General features: G+C 35.2%; 1 protein-coding gene across 6 annotated transcripts in view; it reads right to left on the minus strand.

The window, feature by feature from the left end:
- Window positions 1–17,970, minus strand: part of diaph2 (diaphanous-related formin 2) — a 501,500-nt gene extending 483,530 nt beyond the window's left edge. For 5 of the 6 annotated variants that reach the window (XM_066715013.1, XM_066715012.1, XM_066715015.1 and 2 more), the window contains exons 1-2: window positions 17,806–17,917; window positions 16,786–17,199 (exon numbers count right to left, since the gene is read on the minus strand). In XM_066715013.1, the coding sequence (XP_066571110.1) occupies window positions 16,786–16,878 (93 nt within the window). In that variant the 5' untranslated portion in view covers window positions 16,879–17,199; window positions 17,806–17,917. Of the gene's footprint in view, window positions 1–16,785; window positions 17,200–17,805 lie in introns of all 6 variants that reach the window. The other variant, XM_066715009.1, reaches the window with a different exon arrangement.
- Window positions 17,971–19,551: the final 1,581 nt, after the last annotated feature.

Raw genomic sequence — 19,551 nt, forward strand, 5'->3', positions numbered from 1 at the left:
ATTGCAAACCGCAAATTTGTCTTTGTTGTTTTTGTTAGCATTAGTGTGTGTGTGTGTTTCTGTTGTCTTATTGGGGGGGGGGGGGTAGCTGCGAAAGAAGTAATGAATAACTGTGATTATGTTTATTAAAATGTTATGCCATATTTGTCTCAATGCCACAAGGAACAATTAAATGTACCAAATGTGAGAATATGGTGGTGGTGGTGGTGGTATTTTTTTTATCCTGACCTATATATTGTTTAGTATAGATTGCCCTGAAAACCCATTTTTATGAGGAGGATGGAGAATCTACCTCTTGAACATCGTAAAATCTCCCTGGGAGATGAAGGATCTATATAGTGCCCTTCTCCGGCCTCTTAGATGTTTATCTGACTCCTGTCTGTGGCTTACTCGGTGTACGCTATGTAAAGCCACGATCCCAGACACACAATTAATCAGAAGAAAGCTTAATCCTAGTTTGACCCAATTGTGGAACTGCAAGAGAAGGCATGGTGTAAATACAGAAGCTTTCCTCAACCTAAGCCCCAGGAATCCAGAAAGGGAAATTAGGTACTTTTGCCTTAGTTCACAGCATGTTGTTTTCACCAGGGGAGTGAACAAGGAGTAACAGGCAAGTCTTAGATGGCGATGCTGTGAGCCACAGGAAGAAAACAGAGCGGTGAGCCGCAAACCGAGCTAAATCAATGCATGTTCTTTCTGGAATAGGCTCAGAAAACAATGCTGTCTCCAGGAAGAGAGCAGTGACCCCTTTGATTTACTCAATATTCATGCTAATTTGTCATTAATTTATATATATATATTCCATACATGTATTCATTTAGAGATAAGAGTAAGGATGGACTTGATCAACAAATAAATACAAGGGGATGAAAGCGTTGTCACTTTGTTTTGTTTTTTTCTATCTCACAAATTCCCTTGAAATTATAGGCTAACCCTTACATTTGCAAACGCACATCGGATTTTGGAGACTAGCTTACTTCATTTGAAATCTCAAGCCCCATTAAAATCTGGCATTCTTAAACCGTAAGTGCAATTAACAGCAATCTCGGTTATAAATATATAAATACAGACTCAGATGTGACATCTATTAAATATGCAAGAGGTTTTTATTTTGTTAGCCCTGAACGTAAATCCTTTTTTTCTTTTTTTTCTTTTGTTAACAGAGAATTATAGTCTGATTTTCAAATAATGTAACATGTTTTTGTTTGCTAATTTTGTTTTTATCACACAAAGGACAATATGACCCAGACAATCAATTATTTATAACTACCCTACCTATCAAATGTAACATGAATTGCAAACTACATCCACCACATGAGGTTTAATGCAAAAGTTTATCTCGATTTCAGCAGTCTAATGTCTCACCCACTTTATTTTGGAAACCTTTTTCATTGAAACTCACAGCTGGATGCTTCCATTCAATTAAATAATTATTCTGGTCAATTAGTAATGTATGCTATCAAGTAAAATCATGTTTTGAATACATTTCTGGCAAATGACTTCCGTAATTGAGAAATAAGTCCTGAGTTACAGGTAATGTTATAGTGTATGGTATAATTATATCTCATGAAGGACACACATCAAATCACAATAAGTTTTTGAATGTGGGGAGGTATCCAAAATCTTTACTTGTGTTGATTGCAGGCTTCATAAAATTGTCTTTGTTGAATATCATAATATCATATGCTGTACGTCCTACAACACAGAAGGATAATCCTGGCTTTTCATCAAAAGCACTTAAATAAGAGTTATCTAGATTGTGTCAATTCTAAGTTTAATAAGAAAAAACTTGGCTGCTTTCATCGTAAAGTTTCATTTTAATTTGCAAATGTATAATGAAAAGCAAATTATAATTCTAAGCCAAGATTTTAAACCCTGCATCCTAAACAAATGTGATGTGTGGGGCTAGATAAATGAACAGAAGATCCTTCAGAACAGAAGCTGTAAGTGCATTCAGTGAGACACAGTGGCATTGCAGGCACCCAACAAAGACGAAAGAATGGTAAATGCAGTTGTTTCTGGACTCAAATTCCAGGATTATTATACAAACAAGTGATGTTTCTCAGGATATAACTGCAAATCACATACCAGAATAATTTCTTGAAATTATTATACAAAATACTGAAACCCTTCCCCTCAGGGATTTGTCTGAAAACAACCTTCTGGGATGTAAACATCCTGGTAACACTGGCTTTCATGTTCAATTCTTGGCATATTTTTCCTCAAATTTATGCATCACTAAAGCTAACTGGAATATGCGTAATCTCAAATAAAGCAGTAAAGCATTGTAAAGGAACCAAACACTCAAATTACAACATAACAGGCTTCCTTAATTTTCCTTCCTCAGTTTGCGACATGTAACAAAATTCCTAATGTAGTGGTGTGTGAGTTGAATACAACCATTATGAAAGATCTCTCCACAGTGAATGTTGAAACCTAGGTGAGCCCCCAGTGATTGCATGGTTTAGGAAGTCCACAGACAAAACCAAGGCACTGAATAACTCCATATAAGGAGAGAGCAGCACACTACAATAACATCCTTAATACGTACTGCACAGTATTTATATGTTGGTAATGAAGCACTTAGCATGCACAGCTGAGCCAGGTCTTGATGAAAACTGCATTTGTGTGTAATTCTGCCTATCCCACACACGTTGTTTCTTAACTCATGAAAGTCCAAGCAGTTATGGTTAACTATCAGTAATTTATCTAAATAAAATGAAACCTACAGCACCAAACAGAGACTACTCAAACTGATAACTACTGGTGACAAAATAAAACTTAATGAAAATACCATTATCTTTATACTGATAAACAAAAGAAGCACTGGTAAAGTATACAATTCTATCATCTTTTTGGGTGTCTGATAGGCCCTTAAAGCACAGATACGATAGGAAAGATACAAAACGTCACTTGAGATGCCAACACTACCCACCCCCATTACAACAATATGCCCACTGTCTCCCACTATCTTTCTTAGATAATGTTGTCACCACTAAACAGCGTGCAATGCATACTGCAGAGGTAGTCTGAATGCAAATAATATCCTGTCAAAAAAGGTTCTCAGGACTTAAATGTAAAGAAGAAATTACTGCGTACAACTCATACCTTATCAACGTCACTACTGCTATAATTCATTATATTTTGATAGCACTGAAAGGCAAAATGTTATTTATTTTAGAATTAAACTATTCTTAAAGCCATCTTAAATATCCATCAGCAACCAATGAAGAACCATGTAAGAAGAGCCTTCTTTTCCTTTGAATGTATTGTTTTTCACATACTGTATCATGAAGTAACATGAAGACAACATTCCTTTCAATTTTGGTTTTAAAAACAACATACGTGGGCTTTCCCAAACGAAACACTAATTAAATTACCTGACATTAAAACTTAAAAAAATGTTCAAGAAAGAGAAAGGTAAGGTACAGCTTTAATGTCTAAAACCATTCATAGAGATCACAGCAATGGTGTGCCTACAGGACTTGAATAATTCTAATAATGGAGAGAACACTTCAGGTTTTCTCTAAGTAAAGAAAACAATGCAGGATACTATTTTCATAGCAGATCTTTTGCCTTTAAATGGTCATTATATTTTAAACACAAGAAAAAGGAACAGAATAAGCTCATGGGTTACATTAGCCTATTTCTATTCAAAGGAAGTTATGGCACTGTTTATTTTACCCTGAAATAGAATTCCTTCAGGGCAGGAAACATGTACACCCAGGAGTACTGCTGATATCTGTGTGATGATCTTCCTGCAATCTGAAGTTCAGAGTTCACATGGCTGCCTCACCAGATGAATCTGAATCAAAAATCCCACAGCTATGATCATTGTGTATCCTGGATTTCAAAACAGCATATGTTGAACCTCAGTGGGAGAGTAAACTTCAATACAGACAAATTATAATCTGTAGCCTATATATTTGTTTCATTTGCCTTGTCATAAAAATGTACATAGAAATGCCCTTTGTCCAGTCAGGGATAAATTGCTTGCTATGATGTAATGATTTGTAACACACAAATCTTATAATTAGACAAACGTCATTCTCAAAGAGTTCCACTGGTTTAGCTCCATCAACATGATATCAGGTCAACTGTAGCAAGCTTTGACCAGATTCTGCTCACTTCTCTTTCATGAAGATGAAGATTGCATTGCTACTGGGTTAACTGAATTGTGTGTAGATTTGTATGGGCCTACCTTGAAATTGTGGGCTCAGGTTGTTGTTCGGGCCTAAAAAGGATCAGGTAAAATACTGATGTAATAAAGTGGCTGGTGTAGCTTAATTATGCACATAAATGAACTTTAGAAATTAAATTAAGTTTACTTTTTGGGCTTAAGGTTAGAGTCCCAGTAAAATAAATATTATCTGAAATATGGCCTATGACTTAAAGTTCAAACTGTTGCTAGGACTTATTCGGGTAGGTAACTTATTGATGGAAATAGATAATATTGCACACAACATGGTGGAACAGTGATGCATATTATCTTATGGTTTGCAAATTAGGAATTGGATTATTTATTTATTTTTATAAACAATGATGCGCATCTCGTGGAAGGTGTGTTTTATCACTTCAATTTCTCGTGTAATACGACACCATGACTGGAGGACAAAATTTAATTGACATTGACAATATACCATACTTTTTATTTGTCTATATTCTTGTACAGAAAGGAAGTGGTCAGTATGTTTTCCAGTAATGGCCAAGAAGATTACTTGAATTTGATGATGTCACCACTACTTGCCCTGTTTTCTTTTTCTTCACAGCATGACAAATGTATTCTTCACAACTTCCTTTCCCCATTTCCTGTGAGCAGTTAAATAGTCATGTGTGGAAGATTTACCAGATGAACTCCAGCAGCTATTTATTTTATGTGTAGCCCTTTCAGTTTTCCAATAGCAATGAGTGAGCATAGAAAGGATATTTTACTAGAGTGTGAGCCCGTAGTAGACATTATGCCATATAATAAAAAAACAAGAGCTCTCATACTAGCAGAGCTAGTTTCCATTATGTTATAGGAATATTTATATCTAATTTGTATAGTACAGGAGCTCTATCAGCTATTTATTTTCTCTTATGATTTATATGTTCATGGAATAAATTATGCATTAATTTAATTTGAGTACAGTCATATTAAATGTATTTATTTTTCAAAGTGTTCCACTTTTTTTCTTTTCTTTTCTGGGTATATATTCAAGGGTTTTCTATTTTAGGATTTTTCATTCTAAATTGTTAGTGGAGGAAATTTGTATTAATTATTGCAATAATAATATGGAAGGAAACACGGGAAATGGATAATTTACTGCTTACACACAAATCATTATTCATTTAGAAGCAAGAGACTTTTATGACAGCTTTAATAGTAGCATTAGGAAAGACTGTAAAGAGAAACAAATAACCTCAAGGCAAAAGAAAATTAAATGTAAAGATAATTAAAAAAAGCAAAATATTTGTATAATAAATGTATAATATAATCTCAACAAGTTTTCTTTTTGTTCAAACCATGACATAATATGTAATATACTTTTAAACTGAACATATAGACTTAATATTTTCATTTTGTGAATCAGAAAACAATTAAATATTGGCAAAAACCTTAGACTTTCAGTTTCTGAAAGCAAAGCTTAGAATAGAACATACACATTGCTGATATACAATAAAAATGCCTGAATGGTGTACATAATGTGACTGATACTGTTCAAATCATACATTTTAAAAGTATCCAGATCATAGTATGCAGTTCTATTTGATCAGGAAGAACCTTTTCATTGAAATGCACACACAATTCACAGGGCAGCAGATCTGAGCATCCCGACAGCTTTCTAAGGTTACAAAGCTGCAGTGTGAGGATGAGCAGATGCTCCAATAAACCTTTTCTAAAACACAGCAATTCAATTCAGTTAATGTGATTTGACTAGTGAAAGATTACACAGTCACTTAACGTAGAGTTCACCCTCTAACAGCTGCAGAGTGATGATATACAGAAAACAATTTTCTCCTTTGACCCCAGTTCAATGACAAATAAAACTATTCTCTCACAATATTCTTGCTGCCTTTGGCTGCTAGCCAAGAAACTATGATCTCAGGTTGGACTCTAGACTGACAAGTCAATGAATTTCACTCACAAGCAATTCATACTTCAGCATCGTTCTATATTGCACATCCAAATCACAATGTGTGAACCTCTAAGGGAATGTGCACCCTGGTTCTACCACAGGAAAAAGACAATTTAAAATAATCAATGAAATATTAACATTAATTACTGTACTGGAACACTTAATGCCAATTGCTTGTAATTTATGCACTGGTGACATTAGAAATGACATTACAAACAGCTGCAATCACAACATTTAACCAACAGCAGGATGCTTCAGACTTAAATGTCCTTCCACAGTGTACAACTTTAAAACAGTATGCATAGTAATTTAACATCTGTGTTGTACTGTCACTAAATTGGAAAGTATGGCCTGGAACAGGTTTCTCTCTATTTATGTTCCCTAATATTGTGTGTTCTTGTTCAACTAGGCAACTTTTACTTTTATCAAAAAAAGGAAATGCTATTTCCCCATTAAGTAAACTGACGCAACCACTGATCATCAACTTCAAAATTAAATTAAAACTCAGTGCAAATATATTTGCTCAAAATGTATATTATTTCAAAGATGCTGTTTATAGCACTCTGATAAAACAGGATCAGTTCCACAAGGTCATGGTATTGAATGTTTATAATCATTCAGGGTTTATTGTTTTAATTAAATATTTGTAGCATGGTATCCTAGAGACTCTGACAGGCATGTTTCATTATTAAGAAGGACATTAAGAAGTGATTTCAAGAACAATCAGCTTTCCAAATGGAAAATCTGAGTAAATAGATAGCTTCAGAAAATAGCTCCTCTGCTCGCAATCTGTAATAAGACTAAGCAAAGAATGTTCTTACTTATTCTGGTATTGTAAGTAACACTGTGGACTGATTTGTGAATGTATGCAACACAAAAGGTCTTCAAGACTGAAAAGAAAAAGTTAAAACTAAAGCAAATCCAAAGTTATTGTTCCAATGTTGGAATCTGTTAATCAAGTTTACCAAAAAAAATTAAAAACATTATCATATATTTCATGACTGTCATTAGGCATTGCCTGAATTAAATGGCCTATGAAAATGGATATTGGTTTTACCCAAAATATTTGCTTATCATTAGAGCATATATGACTATGGGTGACACAAAATCTGTCAAATGGAGAGATTAATGTGGGAGCAGATTTTGTTTACTATTAAGCATAAACAACCATTTATTCCTAATAATTGAATCAAAGATACTACCAATACATGAAAGGAGTGTTCAACAAATTGATTAATGGCCATTGCACACTGGATCTGATGTGGCATTTGTAGTAAGTCATCCGAAAAGTTGTCCATCAAGGACCTTGCACATTGGATCCGTTAAAACCACACCAGGTAAACAGTCTTTCCTCTTCTTGTGATGGGTGTTTCTATTTCAAGCAATACCACCGTTTCTTTCCCTCCACAACTACAATGATGTAAAAAAAATCACATGCAATCTACACCTCACCATGAAGACAGAAGCAGAGAGCATGGTTCAACTTTAAACTATTTATTTGAAAGGGAATGTTTTTGTAAATAATAATAAATAAAGTCACATTTGTGTTGTTCATCTTTGCTTAACCAATTTCTAGGACAATTCTAGCTATATCAGTAAGTACCATTCATGCCCAGCTCCTCCACGATACCTTTTCTTTGTTGTATAGTTCATTGTGGTTAGACATGTAGATGATGAGCTTTTCCATCAACTCCACATCTCATTTCGATTCCAAAAGTGATACATCTCCGTCGTACAACAATGACGGATTCAAGGCGAGATAGGGGTGCACACACTCGTTTTTGTTCCCTTTTCAACCATGTAAAAAACAGATACATCATCGGATACAGTGTGCAAAGGCCTTAAGAGCTGAGAGTACAGAAAAAGTAGATCTTGTGACTCCCAGGGACCAGGAGTTAGCATCATTCTTCTTTAATTAAAAATTCTGGATCAGTTAGCAATCATATGCGTTTACCCAAAAACCCAAATAATAAGAAAAACTGCCAATACATACACAATTAAACCCACAATAAATATTTAAATTTAAGTATAGTTAACTGAATAAAGTTTACATTTATGTACTGATCATATAGATGCAAGCAACAGAAACCTATTGATTATGATACAGTCCTAATACACTGCAGTGTGTCATTATGTATAAGAGCAGAAAATATAGTGCACTATGCAGAGAAACAGGAAGCAGCTGAAGTCAGTACTTTCGTTTCCAATATCATAAAGTAAAATATTTGTTGGCCTACAACATTGAAACACAATCCTCCAACACTGTGAGATGAAGGAAAACAAAAATGGGTTGTACAATCGTGTACAGATAGAAAGCAGAACAAAATATCCCTTTTCATCCCTCAACCCTGACATCTGCAAGTTATCACAGCAGCCATGCATCTTCAAAATAAAACTGTAATGATTGATCCCTCACAACCTCTATTTTCAGAATGATGCATGTGTGCGCGTGAGGACACAACCCACAGGAAGAGTATCAGCGCTGGAGTAGGCCAACATATCACGTAATGTTTGCATATATCCTGTACTTGAAAAATGCTAATAAGGACTTCAACATGGTCTATGGAACTGCTTTAGGCTGTTGAAATATTATGTTTATTTTACAGGTATTAGCTAACATAGCGAGAAATACAAAGACAATATATTACTTTCACCCATGCCTTATCCATTCCGTGATATTAAGGTATTTTAAAAAGAACACATCTCTTTGAAAATGTGTTGCATACACAGAACAGATGTTTCAACAGACGAACAAATTAAACATGTTATGTTCTTCTTCCTGACCTTACCTAAAACTCGTGTGCATTGATAAGCTTCTACCTTTTCAAACTGTCACTTTAGTTGAATTAAAGAGAAAGTAAAACTGTGGAGTGGGTGGTGGGGAGAGTTAATTCAGATAAGCGTTTTGATTGTAATTCACTGACACATATTTTTAGATTGGAACTATATAAAGATTAGAGGTTTAATCACCAGGGATAGCTTCATTTCACGGTTTGGGGGGGTTTTAAAAACAACTTATTCAGGCACAGATATTTTCCACTTCAGTTTCCTTGCTTCATTTGCCTCACAGCAGACAAACAGGGGGGGATTTCCCGAGCTTTCTGCACCAGAACACAATTTGCTCCACACTTACTGAATATTTTTAAGGTGCACATTTAACAAAGAAATCATGTGGGTAGGAAAAAAATAAATGTGATGTTTATTTGTTCGACACATTGGAAAATGGAAAATTAAACAAATTAATGAGTTTGCAAAAAGTGGAGAAAAGCGCTGTGAGTGATCCTCAAAGTAGCAAGTTCGTTAGAGGAGAAAGCTTCCTTTATTGCCCAATGATAAGCTGTGATGGAAAAGTAATATATTGGCGAAAGCTTCTACATAGATATGATATTTTCTCTTCTCATATATAATCTACTATTACTCCTGACTACCATGCTAGGTAGAAGCCTAGAAAACAAATTCTCACATTTGATATAGGCCAAATGTTTTTTTGTAGTTTCTTACATATTTTAATTACTTTATTTCCAGCATTTTTGTTTTGTGGATAATACACGGTTTCATAGAACACAAAATATATTAAAAATGTACTATATATAAAGAAAACGCATATACAGCATACTTTATTCAAACTGAGTTAATGATTTAATTATTAGTTAATTTAATAACTGCTGAAACTCTGCACTATTCACTATTCAGATTAGTTTGACTGGATATAAGATTTTATATGCAGAGGCATGCAACAAAGCTTAATTAAAAAATGAATGAACACTAAATTTTTTAATTCATTTCGCCTGAAATTTCACTAAGAAATGTTAATCTCAGTCAAAAGTATTGTAAATGCTAAACTTCCTAAAGTATAGTACCACATCATGAACAAGGACAATGGCTTTATTTTTAGCCAACTGAACATGCATTGTTTCTCTTAATTTCCTTAAGAATATACATATCCTTTCAGCTACAACCCTGTGATGATTAATGATCTCTTCCCCCTAATTATGCATCCATCTGTTAAGAAAAAACACTAAAGTTTAACTCTATTGGTAACTTTTAAAGTCTGTAAATGCATATTTGAAATGTAATGGTGTGTGCAAACCCTAAGAAATAGTATATGTAATGTAGTCTGGTCAAAACCAATATAATGCATTACCATGTGCCCCAAGGTACACTAGATATTCCAACGTGATTTTAATTCTAAAGCTCTAGAACTTGCATAGACAAACATTCTGTAAACTAATTGTATTTCTCTCCTAGGGGCATCATCAACAAGTGCAGCTTGCTTGTGACTTTGTCTGAAATAGATTTTCACATGATAAATAATACATTAATTCTCAATAGCTTGGGAACGGAAGTCTCAATTTAGATGTCCTAATAAAACCAGTAAAATCTGAACTATATACTTTTTAGTGGAAGTATTAATTAAAGACAGCAGAGGAGAAACTGACCATGCATGTTAGAACTACGTCTCGTGTATTCTGGAACAAATAACCTTTATAACAATTCAATAGATTATCCAAAATCGCTACACACATTTCAATTGTTTGTTCAAATTGATTCTGTCAAAGCTTCAGGAAAAATAAGTGGCATACTTTTCTTCTCAGAAAATAGGGAGAAAATTGTAGTATGTCAAAAAAATATACATGTCCAAGTCAAAGAAGAACAAAATCTCATATTATAACAAGAAGAAAATGTTCAATGGTTTGCACTGCACATTGGAGCAAAGATCCTGGAGTACTATGGATATTCAGTGAAACCGGATTCCATGAATTCCTTTCAGATTTCCTAACTGTATAGAAAAGTACATAGTGTCTACTTCAATACAGATTGACTGGGATCTTATAAAGGATCTTATGTTTTTCCCTATATAGTACACAACAGGTTATTAGAGATAATTGAATTTGTTTACTAATGTGGATAGTTAATTATATAATGTAGCAATAAGAAAAATAATTAATGTGTGACATGCATATAAAAAATATGCACCTCCTTCTCAATAACTTCAAACACATTAGCTAATAAAAAAATAAAAAAACAGATACATGTGGGATTGTCTAAAAGGCACAAAATTATAAACAAATTAGCTATATTTCACTGGTTATGTGTGTGTTGCTTCCACAGGGAAGCAAGTGGAAAATGTGTTATTATAAAAACTATAATTGAATGATGGAGATCAATGTCAGGATGTTAGAACTGCCACTTTACTCTTGATCTATTAAACACACCTTTTCAGCCTTTCTGCCAAATCCTCTAGTTAAATAAATACTTTTTTCATCAGCTATGGTCCATATGGCCAAATGAGCTGTTGCTGATTCTGCTATGAACCTTAGAGGAGTTATATAATCTGTAGTAAATCTTAGTTTGTACTACAGGTAATAAACCTTTACTTAATCCAGATCAAGACTGTCCTGAATGTTGGTCCAAATCCCATTAACATACTTTTCTAGACATTACACCATGAACACTTTCAGCCAAGCCACCAAGGGTCTAGTTTATAATCATTAAAATAATTCACAGAAAAGTAGGTAAAAAAGAAAACTTCATCTGGTATTGGCTATTGGCAGTGGGAAGAGCATGGACTCTCTCTCCTACATGGTCAGAACCCCAGCCCACTGAATTAACAATTATCTTGGCAAGTGAAAGTAGGTTACAAACCAAAACTTTAACTCTGCAGTACAGCTTTAAGAAACCAGGGCTGGGTGGAGAGTAAGAGCAGACCTGTTTGGCCCTGATAGCAACACAAAGTATTACAGAAGTGTAAAGTGGTTTAAAAAATGACATCATTGCTCACTCGGCCACAGTAAGAAAAACTTCCACTAAATTACAGGGTCTGGCAACAACACAAAAGTGCTAGAGTGATATAATGGAATAAGTATTATGACTTCTCCCAAGTGTTCTTTAAATCGGCCACCTCGCCTTTCGGAGGAATGGCAGTTACCCTATTATTATAATTATATTACATTTCAGACTGAGATCCGTGTCTACATGCCTGTCATTCACCACTACAAGTAAAATTTTAAAATACCATACATTAAAAATCCATTGCTTCGTTATGGCTAAAGTAGGGTGTTTGTGTGTTTTTAACTGCAAGAGAAAAACATATTTAAGCAATTACTCCGAACTACCACTTTTTTGTAATTTAGATGTTATCCTAGATGTTTCGTTTTCATTGCAGAAAAATCAGTAAACAACTTGGGTGCCTTGTTGTGTCTCACTTACTGCAAGACTGAGGAAAATTGGTCTACTCTTTATTCTGCGAAAAGGCCATAAATTTAAATATAGTACTTTTGCTTTTTCATAAACTGTTCTGAATATTACAACAGACAGGACATATGCAGCTTCTTTAATGTTTTAGACAAAGAAACTGGGAAAAAAAGGGAAACTTGTGACTCTACAATAAAATCTGAATTTAATCTACATCGTAAGCACTTTCATTTTCAGATTGTCTTTAAAAATGTCCTCATTTCCTTTGGTTATAATGTGGATTTTATAAATATAAAGTCACAGAGAGCTAAAAGTAGTTATGCGATTCCTTCTGTTTTCAAAAGCTGTCAAATTATTTGTAACAGCTAAAGAGCAGCATAAGGAATTGTACAGATAACAAAATTAAGCATAAGCACTTACAGTACACCAAAGGGGATGAAATATTAATTCTGCTCCATATTCTGTGCACTTAAAGTAGCTTACATAAACTGTGGTTCTTGCAAATGCAAAAGTGCCCTTGAAAAGTTGTATTTTGAAAAATAATGGCCTGCAGGTAATGAACTTAAAAGGAAGGTTTTAAGGGATGAAGACTAAAGTATTGTACTAATATAGTGAAGAATTATCTTCGTTCTCCTTAGCAGTTGTCTGCACTACTAACTACTACTTTATAACTCCACTTTATAAAAAAAAACATTCAGTTATATTTATCAGCTGAATCAAGCACAGGTCATGTTCCCAAAACTGTTTTGAGCACACATACGTGCCAATATCTCTGCCAGTTTCTTTGCCTTTTCTCAGATGTAGCCCAGCTGTTTATTATTCCCTTAGGGGGAAATCAGTCTGAAGCACATTGAATTTACAGTACAGGGCTATAATCAATAGAGCAATTATGAGAAACAATAAAGTTTAAGTTCATGGCCAATAAAGGTGAAGAGTCTATGTATTTTCCAGGAAGACACAAATTATTAAAGGTATTGCACACTGCCATGTAAACTGTTACTAAAATCACAATGACCATATGAAGTGGCACAACATTGATATGGTTGGAAATAATAAATAAAAAAAAGTATAAGAGTATAATGCCCTGTTTCCACTGGCAGACTCGTCCGGACGCGCCGTGTTTAGTGGAGGTTCTGATGATTCACTATCAGAATTGGATCTGTGTGTTTGACTTGAGACACAGGAGGAGATCAGACACATTGTGTCGGGAGATATAATCTCAAGTGCCGAGTGCGATCACGAAGAAATTAGTTTTATTAGCAGCATGGAGTGAAATCCACGTTCAGAAACAATGACTGATACAGTTAATATCCGAGTGCATTAAAACTGTGATTCACAGACTAGTTACAATAAACTGACGGATAATAACCGCATCAGCAGCCGACGGTATTAATATTGAAGGACAGCTGGCCGTGTTCAGGCTGTGTGTGTGAATGTGTGCAGGACAGTCAGTGTGAAGCAACACGATTCAGTTAACATGTGTCCATTTACAAGATTCATTAATGAATAAAGACATACAGCAGATCTGGGTTTCCCTCTAAAACATTAAGGGCTGGTTTAATAAATGCGTCCATAAACGCCATGACTGAGACGCGCACTTTAGTTCAATTAAAGCTGCTATATTGTATCTGGATGATTAATGTGAAACGTGTGGATTTTGTTTCAACTGTAACTTGCCCGGGTTAAGGACGTCTGATAAGTACATTATAAATACGGCAAAATGTATTGTTTGCAGTTACAAATGTGCATAAAGAGTAATAAGTTTAGGGAGTCACGCTGTGCGTTTAAAATACATATATACTAGCACAAATGATGACAATAATAATAACAATACATATTTGATATTTAGTATTATTGTTGCACATGGAAACGTATTGTTATGGGACGCGCTGGTCTGAATATAATGTCGTCTCTACACGTTCAGCTCTTCCTAATATCTCTGAACAGACACGTGTATTTATTACGCTGTTTACAGTCATGTAAAGCACAAATAATAAAACGGACACAAAGTCCTCTCTCGTCAGGCTGTGTCGCTAGTGTTTCTGTCTGTTTTTAACACGAACAAAAGCAAACCCGCAGCGACTGCTTTACAGACACGGCGCTTAGCCAGTGCAACCGAGGCATGGGATGCTTGGCCTAATACGTACATCAGAAAAAACAAGACCTTTCCACATGTTTTATTCATCTGCTTACATCATGGCACCACAAGTGCTGCATGAGAAGGACAAAATATGAGGCATTGTGTATTGACAAAAAAGCCTGCTATGTGAATTAAAAGTTTATCTTTGCTACACCAAATCTCTAACACACCTGCGAATCACAAATTACGAAGTTGTACCCTATCCAGTTTTGGTTTATAAATAGTATAAAGTAGCTTCTAACAATACATTAAACTGTGATAGGGTACAGATTTGTACTTTGTAATTCATAAGCAGAAGTTTTTATGTGGTCTAGCCCCTAGGATTTCTTTCCATGTCCTCATGAGTCTTCAAGGCTGATCAATCAAATTCAACCACAGCCACAAATAACTTCAATTCCATTCCATCTATAAATTGCTTAATTAAGATAACAATGCACTTAAATGATGAAGTTTCCTTGCTCTTAACCCTGTGGTAATTAAAATAATAGTATTAAAACATGTATTTCCAATATATACCTTATATTCTTTGCACAAGCAGACATTATACATACAAATGTTGAAATAAATAATACTGTTCCTCACATATTGTATATCTTGAATTAACCCTTTAAGTGTGGTTTAATTCTGAATTACCAAAAAAATCTCCACAAAACCAATACAAAGTCAAAAACATCTTATTACAATAAGCTGAAACAAATATGAAGAAATGGTTTCAAAGATTGAAACTATTAATTCCAAAAGTTATACTTAAGACACCACAAGATTCTACGACAAACACCGTATGGAATGCAAAATGTTGGTCCCTAGTGTTATAATTAAGAAATTAAAACTTTAAATAGATCGTGCTCTAGATACAATCCATTAAATACACACAGATTTCTTTAAAGTTAATTTGCCTAAAATTAGTAACAGGTCAAATAAAAAGGTTTTGTAGTAGGCATGCAAGCAATGCCAAGATGCTTGCTTTCATATTTAACTTCTCACAACTGGGACATGGTCTGGGAAGTGGGAATAAAAACTGAATACTGAATACTCAGACTTGACATCACACACAATCTGATTCAGAACGGTCCAATTCAAAGATGAAAATGTAAACCTAAAAATTCTTAAAGAACAAAAATATTGAATGTGACTCCCTTAAACTCTTTTTGTTGCATAGCCCAAGGCATAAAAAGGCATTGTGATGTACTGCTAAACAAATGATGTGGGTGTCCTTAATTAAAAAAAAAAAAAGAGTGTACACAATTCTGGTCTCTTCCATTGTGAATGAAATGCTGATCATCAATAACTATTTTTGAATGTCTAATAATCATTAATTGTAGTGCTGCTGATACTAGGCCCAGTCAAGTGAATACTAAGACTTTACTGCCAGGATCCCACTTGTTGCATCATGTGGAAAGGGAAGTGTGCATGTGTTCATCAGACACCATCTGCAGGTTTACTACTGACCATATCATCAGGTTACAAAGCAGAAAGTGTTCTGTTGCTTGTTTGTCCTTTTTTTATTATTATTGAGAGAGATTGCCTGTGGAGAAGATCCTGCCTCCTCCACCATCACTCATTCATTAGTGCCCCAGCTGGCATCACAAGGACAACTAACCTTACTGGGTTACAAAGTGTGCTCTGTGGTCGAACATAATGCCAGTCAACTCATTTTAAAAGAAACACAGATTATGTTAAACATTTAAAATAATAATAACAACAACAACAACGTGTCTTAATACAAATACATACAATTATATAAAAATGTGGTTTGGAGTTTACTGTGGTGTCTTTTTCGTCCTTCATTGAAATCAATATTAAGTTAATTAAGGCTCTTTATGCTGAGAACACAATTCCTCTACAATTTATAGCTGGTCCTCTTAAATGCAAACGCATTGTTCGCTATATAAATCAGTGTGGGGTTCCATACCATAAGTATTAATTAAGCTGTACATATTAAGCTTTTACAGACTGTAAGATTATGACCTAGTGCAACACTACAATGAATTACACAGTTAAAAGGAAATGGTATCTTATTCATACAGCAGGCCAGGTAATTACCAGAGTATATAAACGTGTACCAGGCAAGTAGGATTGGGGGTTTCTTACATATCCGGTACGGTTATGCCACACATCAGACTAAAACTTAAAACATATCTATAAAGATATATATTTAATCAAAACAACAGCATTTCATGATTTTCTTAAACTATGGTAAGGATGTAAGTTTTAGTTTAAACTTTTTCTTTCTGTAAGGCCCACGTGTTTAAGTATGTGTAAACCATATACGACAACAATGACAACAAAACAACAATAATCATAATCATAATCATAATAATAACAACTTACCAGTTTTTTGTTTTTACTGTCATCCTCGTTAGGTTTTCTTTTAGAGTTTTTATTGGGGTCCTCCCCACCAGTTGCTTGTGGCTGATTATCCATTTTAAAATCCTGTTTTCAGCTGTATAATATTTTCTATTCAAAACTGAACTCTTCCCCTCCAGATTATTCCTTCAAAACTCCCAAAGTAAAGTTTCCTTCATTAGCCATAGCATCCAAACTGCAAGGGAAATAAACTCGTTCAAAGTTATCCAGTACAACCACTTCCCCCTCTCTTTTCCGCCAAAGTATCCAGAAACCGAGCCAGAAGGGGTTTATAATCAGTTAGCAAACTTGCAAACTTGTCAAAAGTACTGCAGTCTGGATCCAGCCGTACTTTCCAATGTGCAGCCCGGTGCGTCTCAGCTTGAGAGGCAGTTCAATCTGTCAGTACATAACAATGGGGGAAAAGAAAAGAGATTCACAAAAGGGAAGGGAAAACTGTTATTTTTCGCTTTTCTAATATTACGCAATAGTATTTCACGAAAACATGTATTAAAAAAATCACTGTTGCACTCTTGTGAATGGCAGCCTAGCTCATGCTGACGTGCTTATCTTTACAACATACGCATCTTGCCTCTAAAATGGTGTTATTTCGCTCTAAATTGTAACATTTTGTGATTTATTTGGACCCTGATAACGGAGACAGGAAGCCCACTGACTTCATACTGTGAAGCAACAATGTTTCAATGCTAGAGCCATTGCCTGGCAGAGGCGTTACAAATGCCACAAAACAAACTTGTTGGCTGGCAGAATAATAGAAACAAATCCAAACTGAATCGTACCAAACCAGTGTTTCTTGGGTTATGCATTTCGTTTCAACCTGTGTATGCAAATAAATACATACATACATACATACATAACGTATACATGTTGTCTTATTTTATAACTGTAAGAACAATTTTATTTGCAAAAGAGAACATCGTTACATTTCAGACAATTTCAAACACAAAGCAATGCTTAGATGCTGTTTGTTATCATATATCACACCTGTTTAAAGCGTATTCACTCAGCTAGGTATTCTTTTATTTATTATTTTCATATCCAGTTACAATGAAATAACCTGTCAAACAAAACTCACGAAATCCCATCCGAATCTCACCATTGCAACCAAACCTGAATGCCAGGCCCACTCCTGTCACCGCCTACTGCGGGTCCCTATTAGCGCAGCAGAGTCGGGGCAGAGCGGCTCACTGCGCTCCGTGATTGGTCCTCTCCGGCGCCACTCACGGGTCGGGCTGTGAGCGACGCCGGGGCGGAGGCTGCTGTGACGGGAAGGTCAGCCTGACATCTCCGGTGCTGAGGCACGCTTCTCACGGGGGAGGGCCGTGGGTGCGAGAGGGAGGATGTGTGTGTGTATGAAGTGTAGTTCAAATCCTAACCTTAAGAGGCCGATTCATAAAAACATTGCCACTTTCTTTGGATTTAGTTTGCAGTTCACTAAATGTGTGTGGGCTTTACTTCATTATAACGACATTGCATACAGTACTATCATTTTAAACCGTTTTGCAGCTTATCATTATTTTCACGGTCATACATGTTCATATATTCTTTAAACACGATGTCATCTGTGTGGTAAAGTGTGGTAAAAACATATATATATATATGGACAAATGTTAGATCTATTTAACAAAAGACTTTAATCCCAATGGCAAAGTTATCCAGGGAAAATGGCATATGGATTACATTTATGCTTTATAGGAAAAAGCATTTTTGCCCACTCAGTACAACATGGATTTGCTTTTAAAATAAGTAATCCCACTCCCATCAAAACAGCTGGATGTAACAGTTCCCCAGAAGAAAAAATGTGTTTTTAACAATTTGCCATGATAGAAAGTTTCTGTTTTGCAGTGTGCAATTGAAGGAAACATAACTCACATACAGGGTGATACACACATTTAGCCCAACCCCCATAGCACTTATCTGGTAGCAAACAGTGGTTGGTAGGAAATCATGGATTTCAAACTTCCTGCTTTAATCATTGTGTCAGAATTACAGGAAACGGGGAGAAGACTACAGCACAAATGCATCCAAAATAGTTTGGAATCAAGACACCAATTTGTATCACAATAATATGTTCTAACTGCAGTTTGTTCTCTGTAGCATACGGTATGTTCTGCTGAGCTGTACAGAAGACAACATCCCTGGAGTACATGGTCGCAAGGAGTGTAACAGTGACCCAAGTTCATTTTGGTACTATTCTCAAATTCTCAAAGGGATCTACTGTTTATGCAGAGTATAGCTCTGTAACCAGTAACACTATGCTTCACTTACACATCACCAAACACTGAAATCGGAGTACTCCCAGTATGTTTTCCTAAATCAAGAATGCAAACAGTTTCACCACAGAGAGCTCTTCTGGTACAGTTTTCAAGGACGTCAAAGAAATGCTTGACTCTACATCTAAATGGTGTTACTACAATGGAAATTGTGCCTAGTGGAGATAACTAGAGCATAAACTTATTACCTTAATGTCTGCAATAAGCATGCAGGTGCTGTGCTTTTCATGGTGTTATCTATTATTAAATGCATTTTTCATTTGGTTCTGTTCTGTTTTTATGTTATTTTCCCTCATAATGTACCTCTAATTTACCATCAAAAAACTTTATGCTTATAGGCTTTTCTCCCCATTTGTAGCAGATGGCAATAACCCAGTGTAACGAGCAGCCATTACAAGAAGGACTCATTCTCTCCGCACCTTTTCCTCTGATAATAGGTTACATCATCTTTGCTCAG

The sequence above is a fragment of the Amia ocellicauda genome, chromosome 10 (genome assembly GCF_036373705.1).
Source record: "Amia ocellicauda isolate fAmiCal2 chromosome 10, fAmiCal2.hap1, whole genome shotgun sequence".
NCBI lineage: Eukaryota > Metazoa > Chordata > Actinopteri > Amiiformes > Amiidae > Amia > Amia ocellicauda.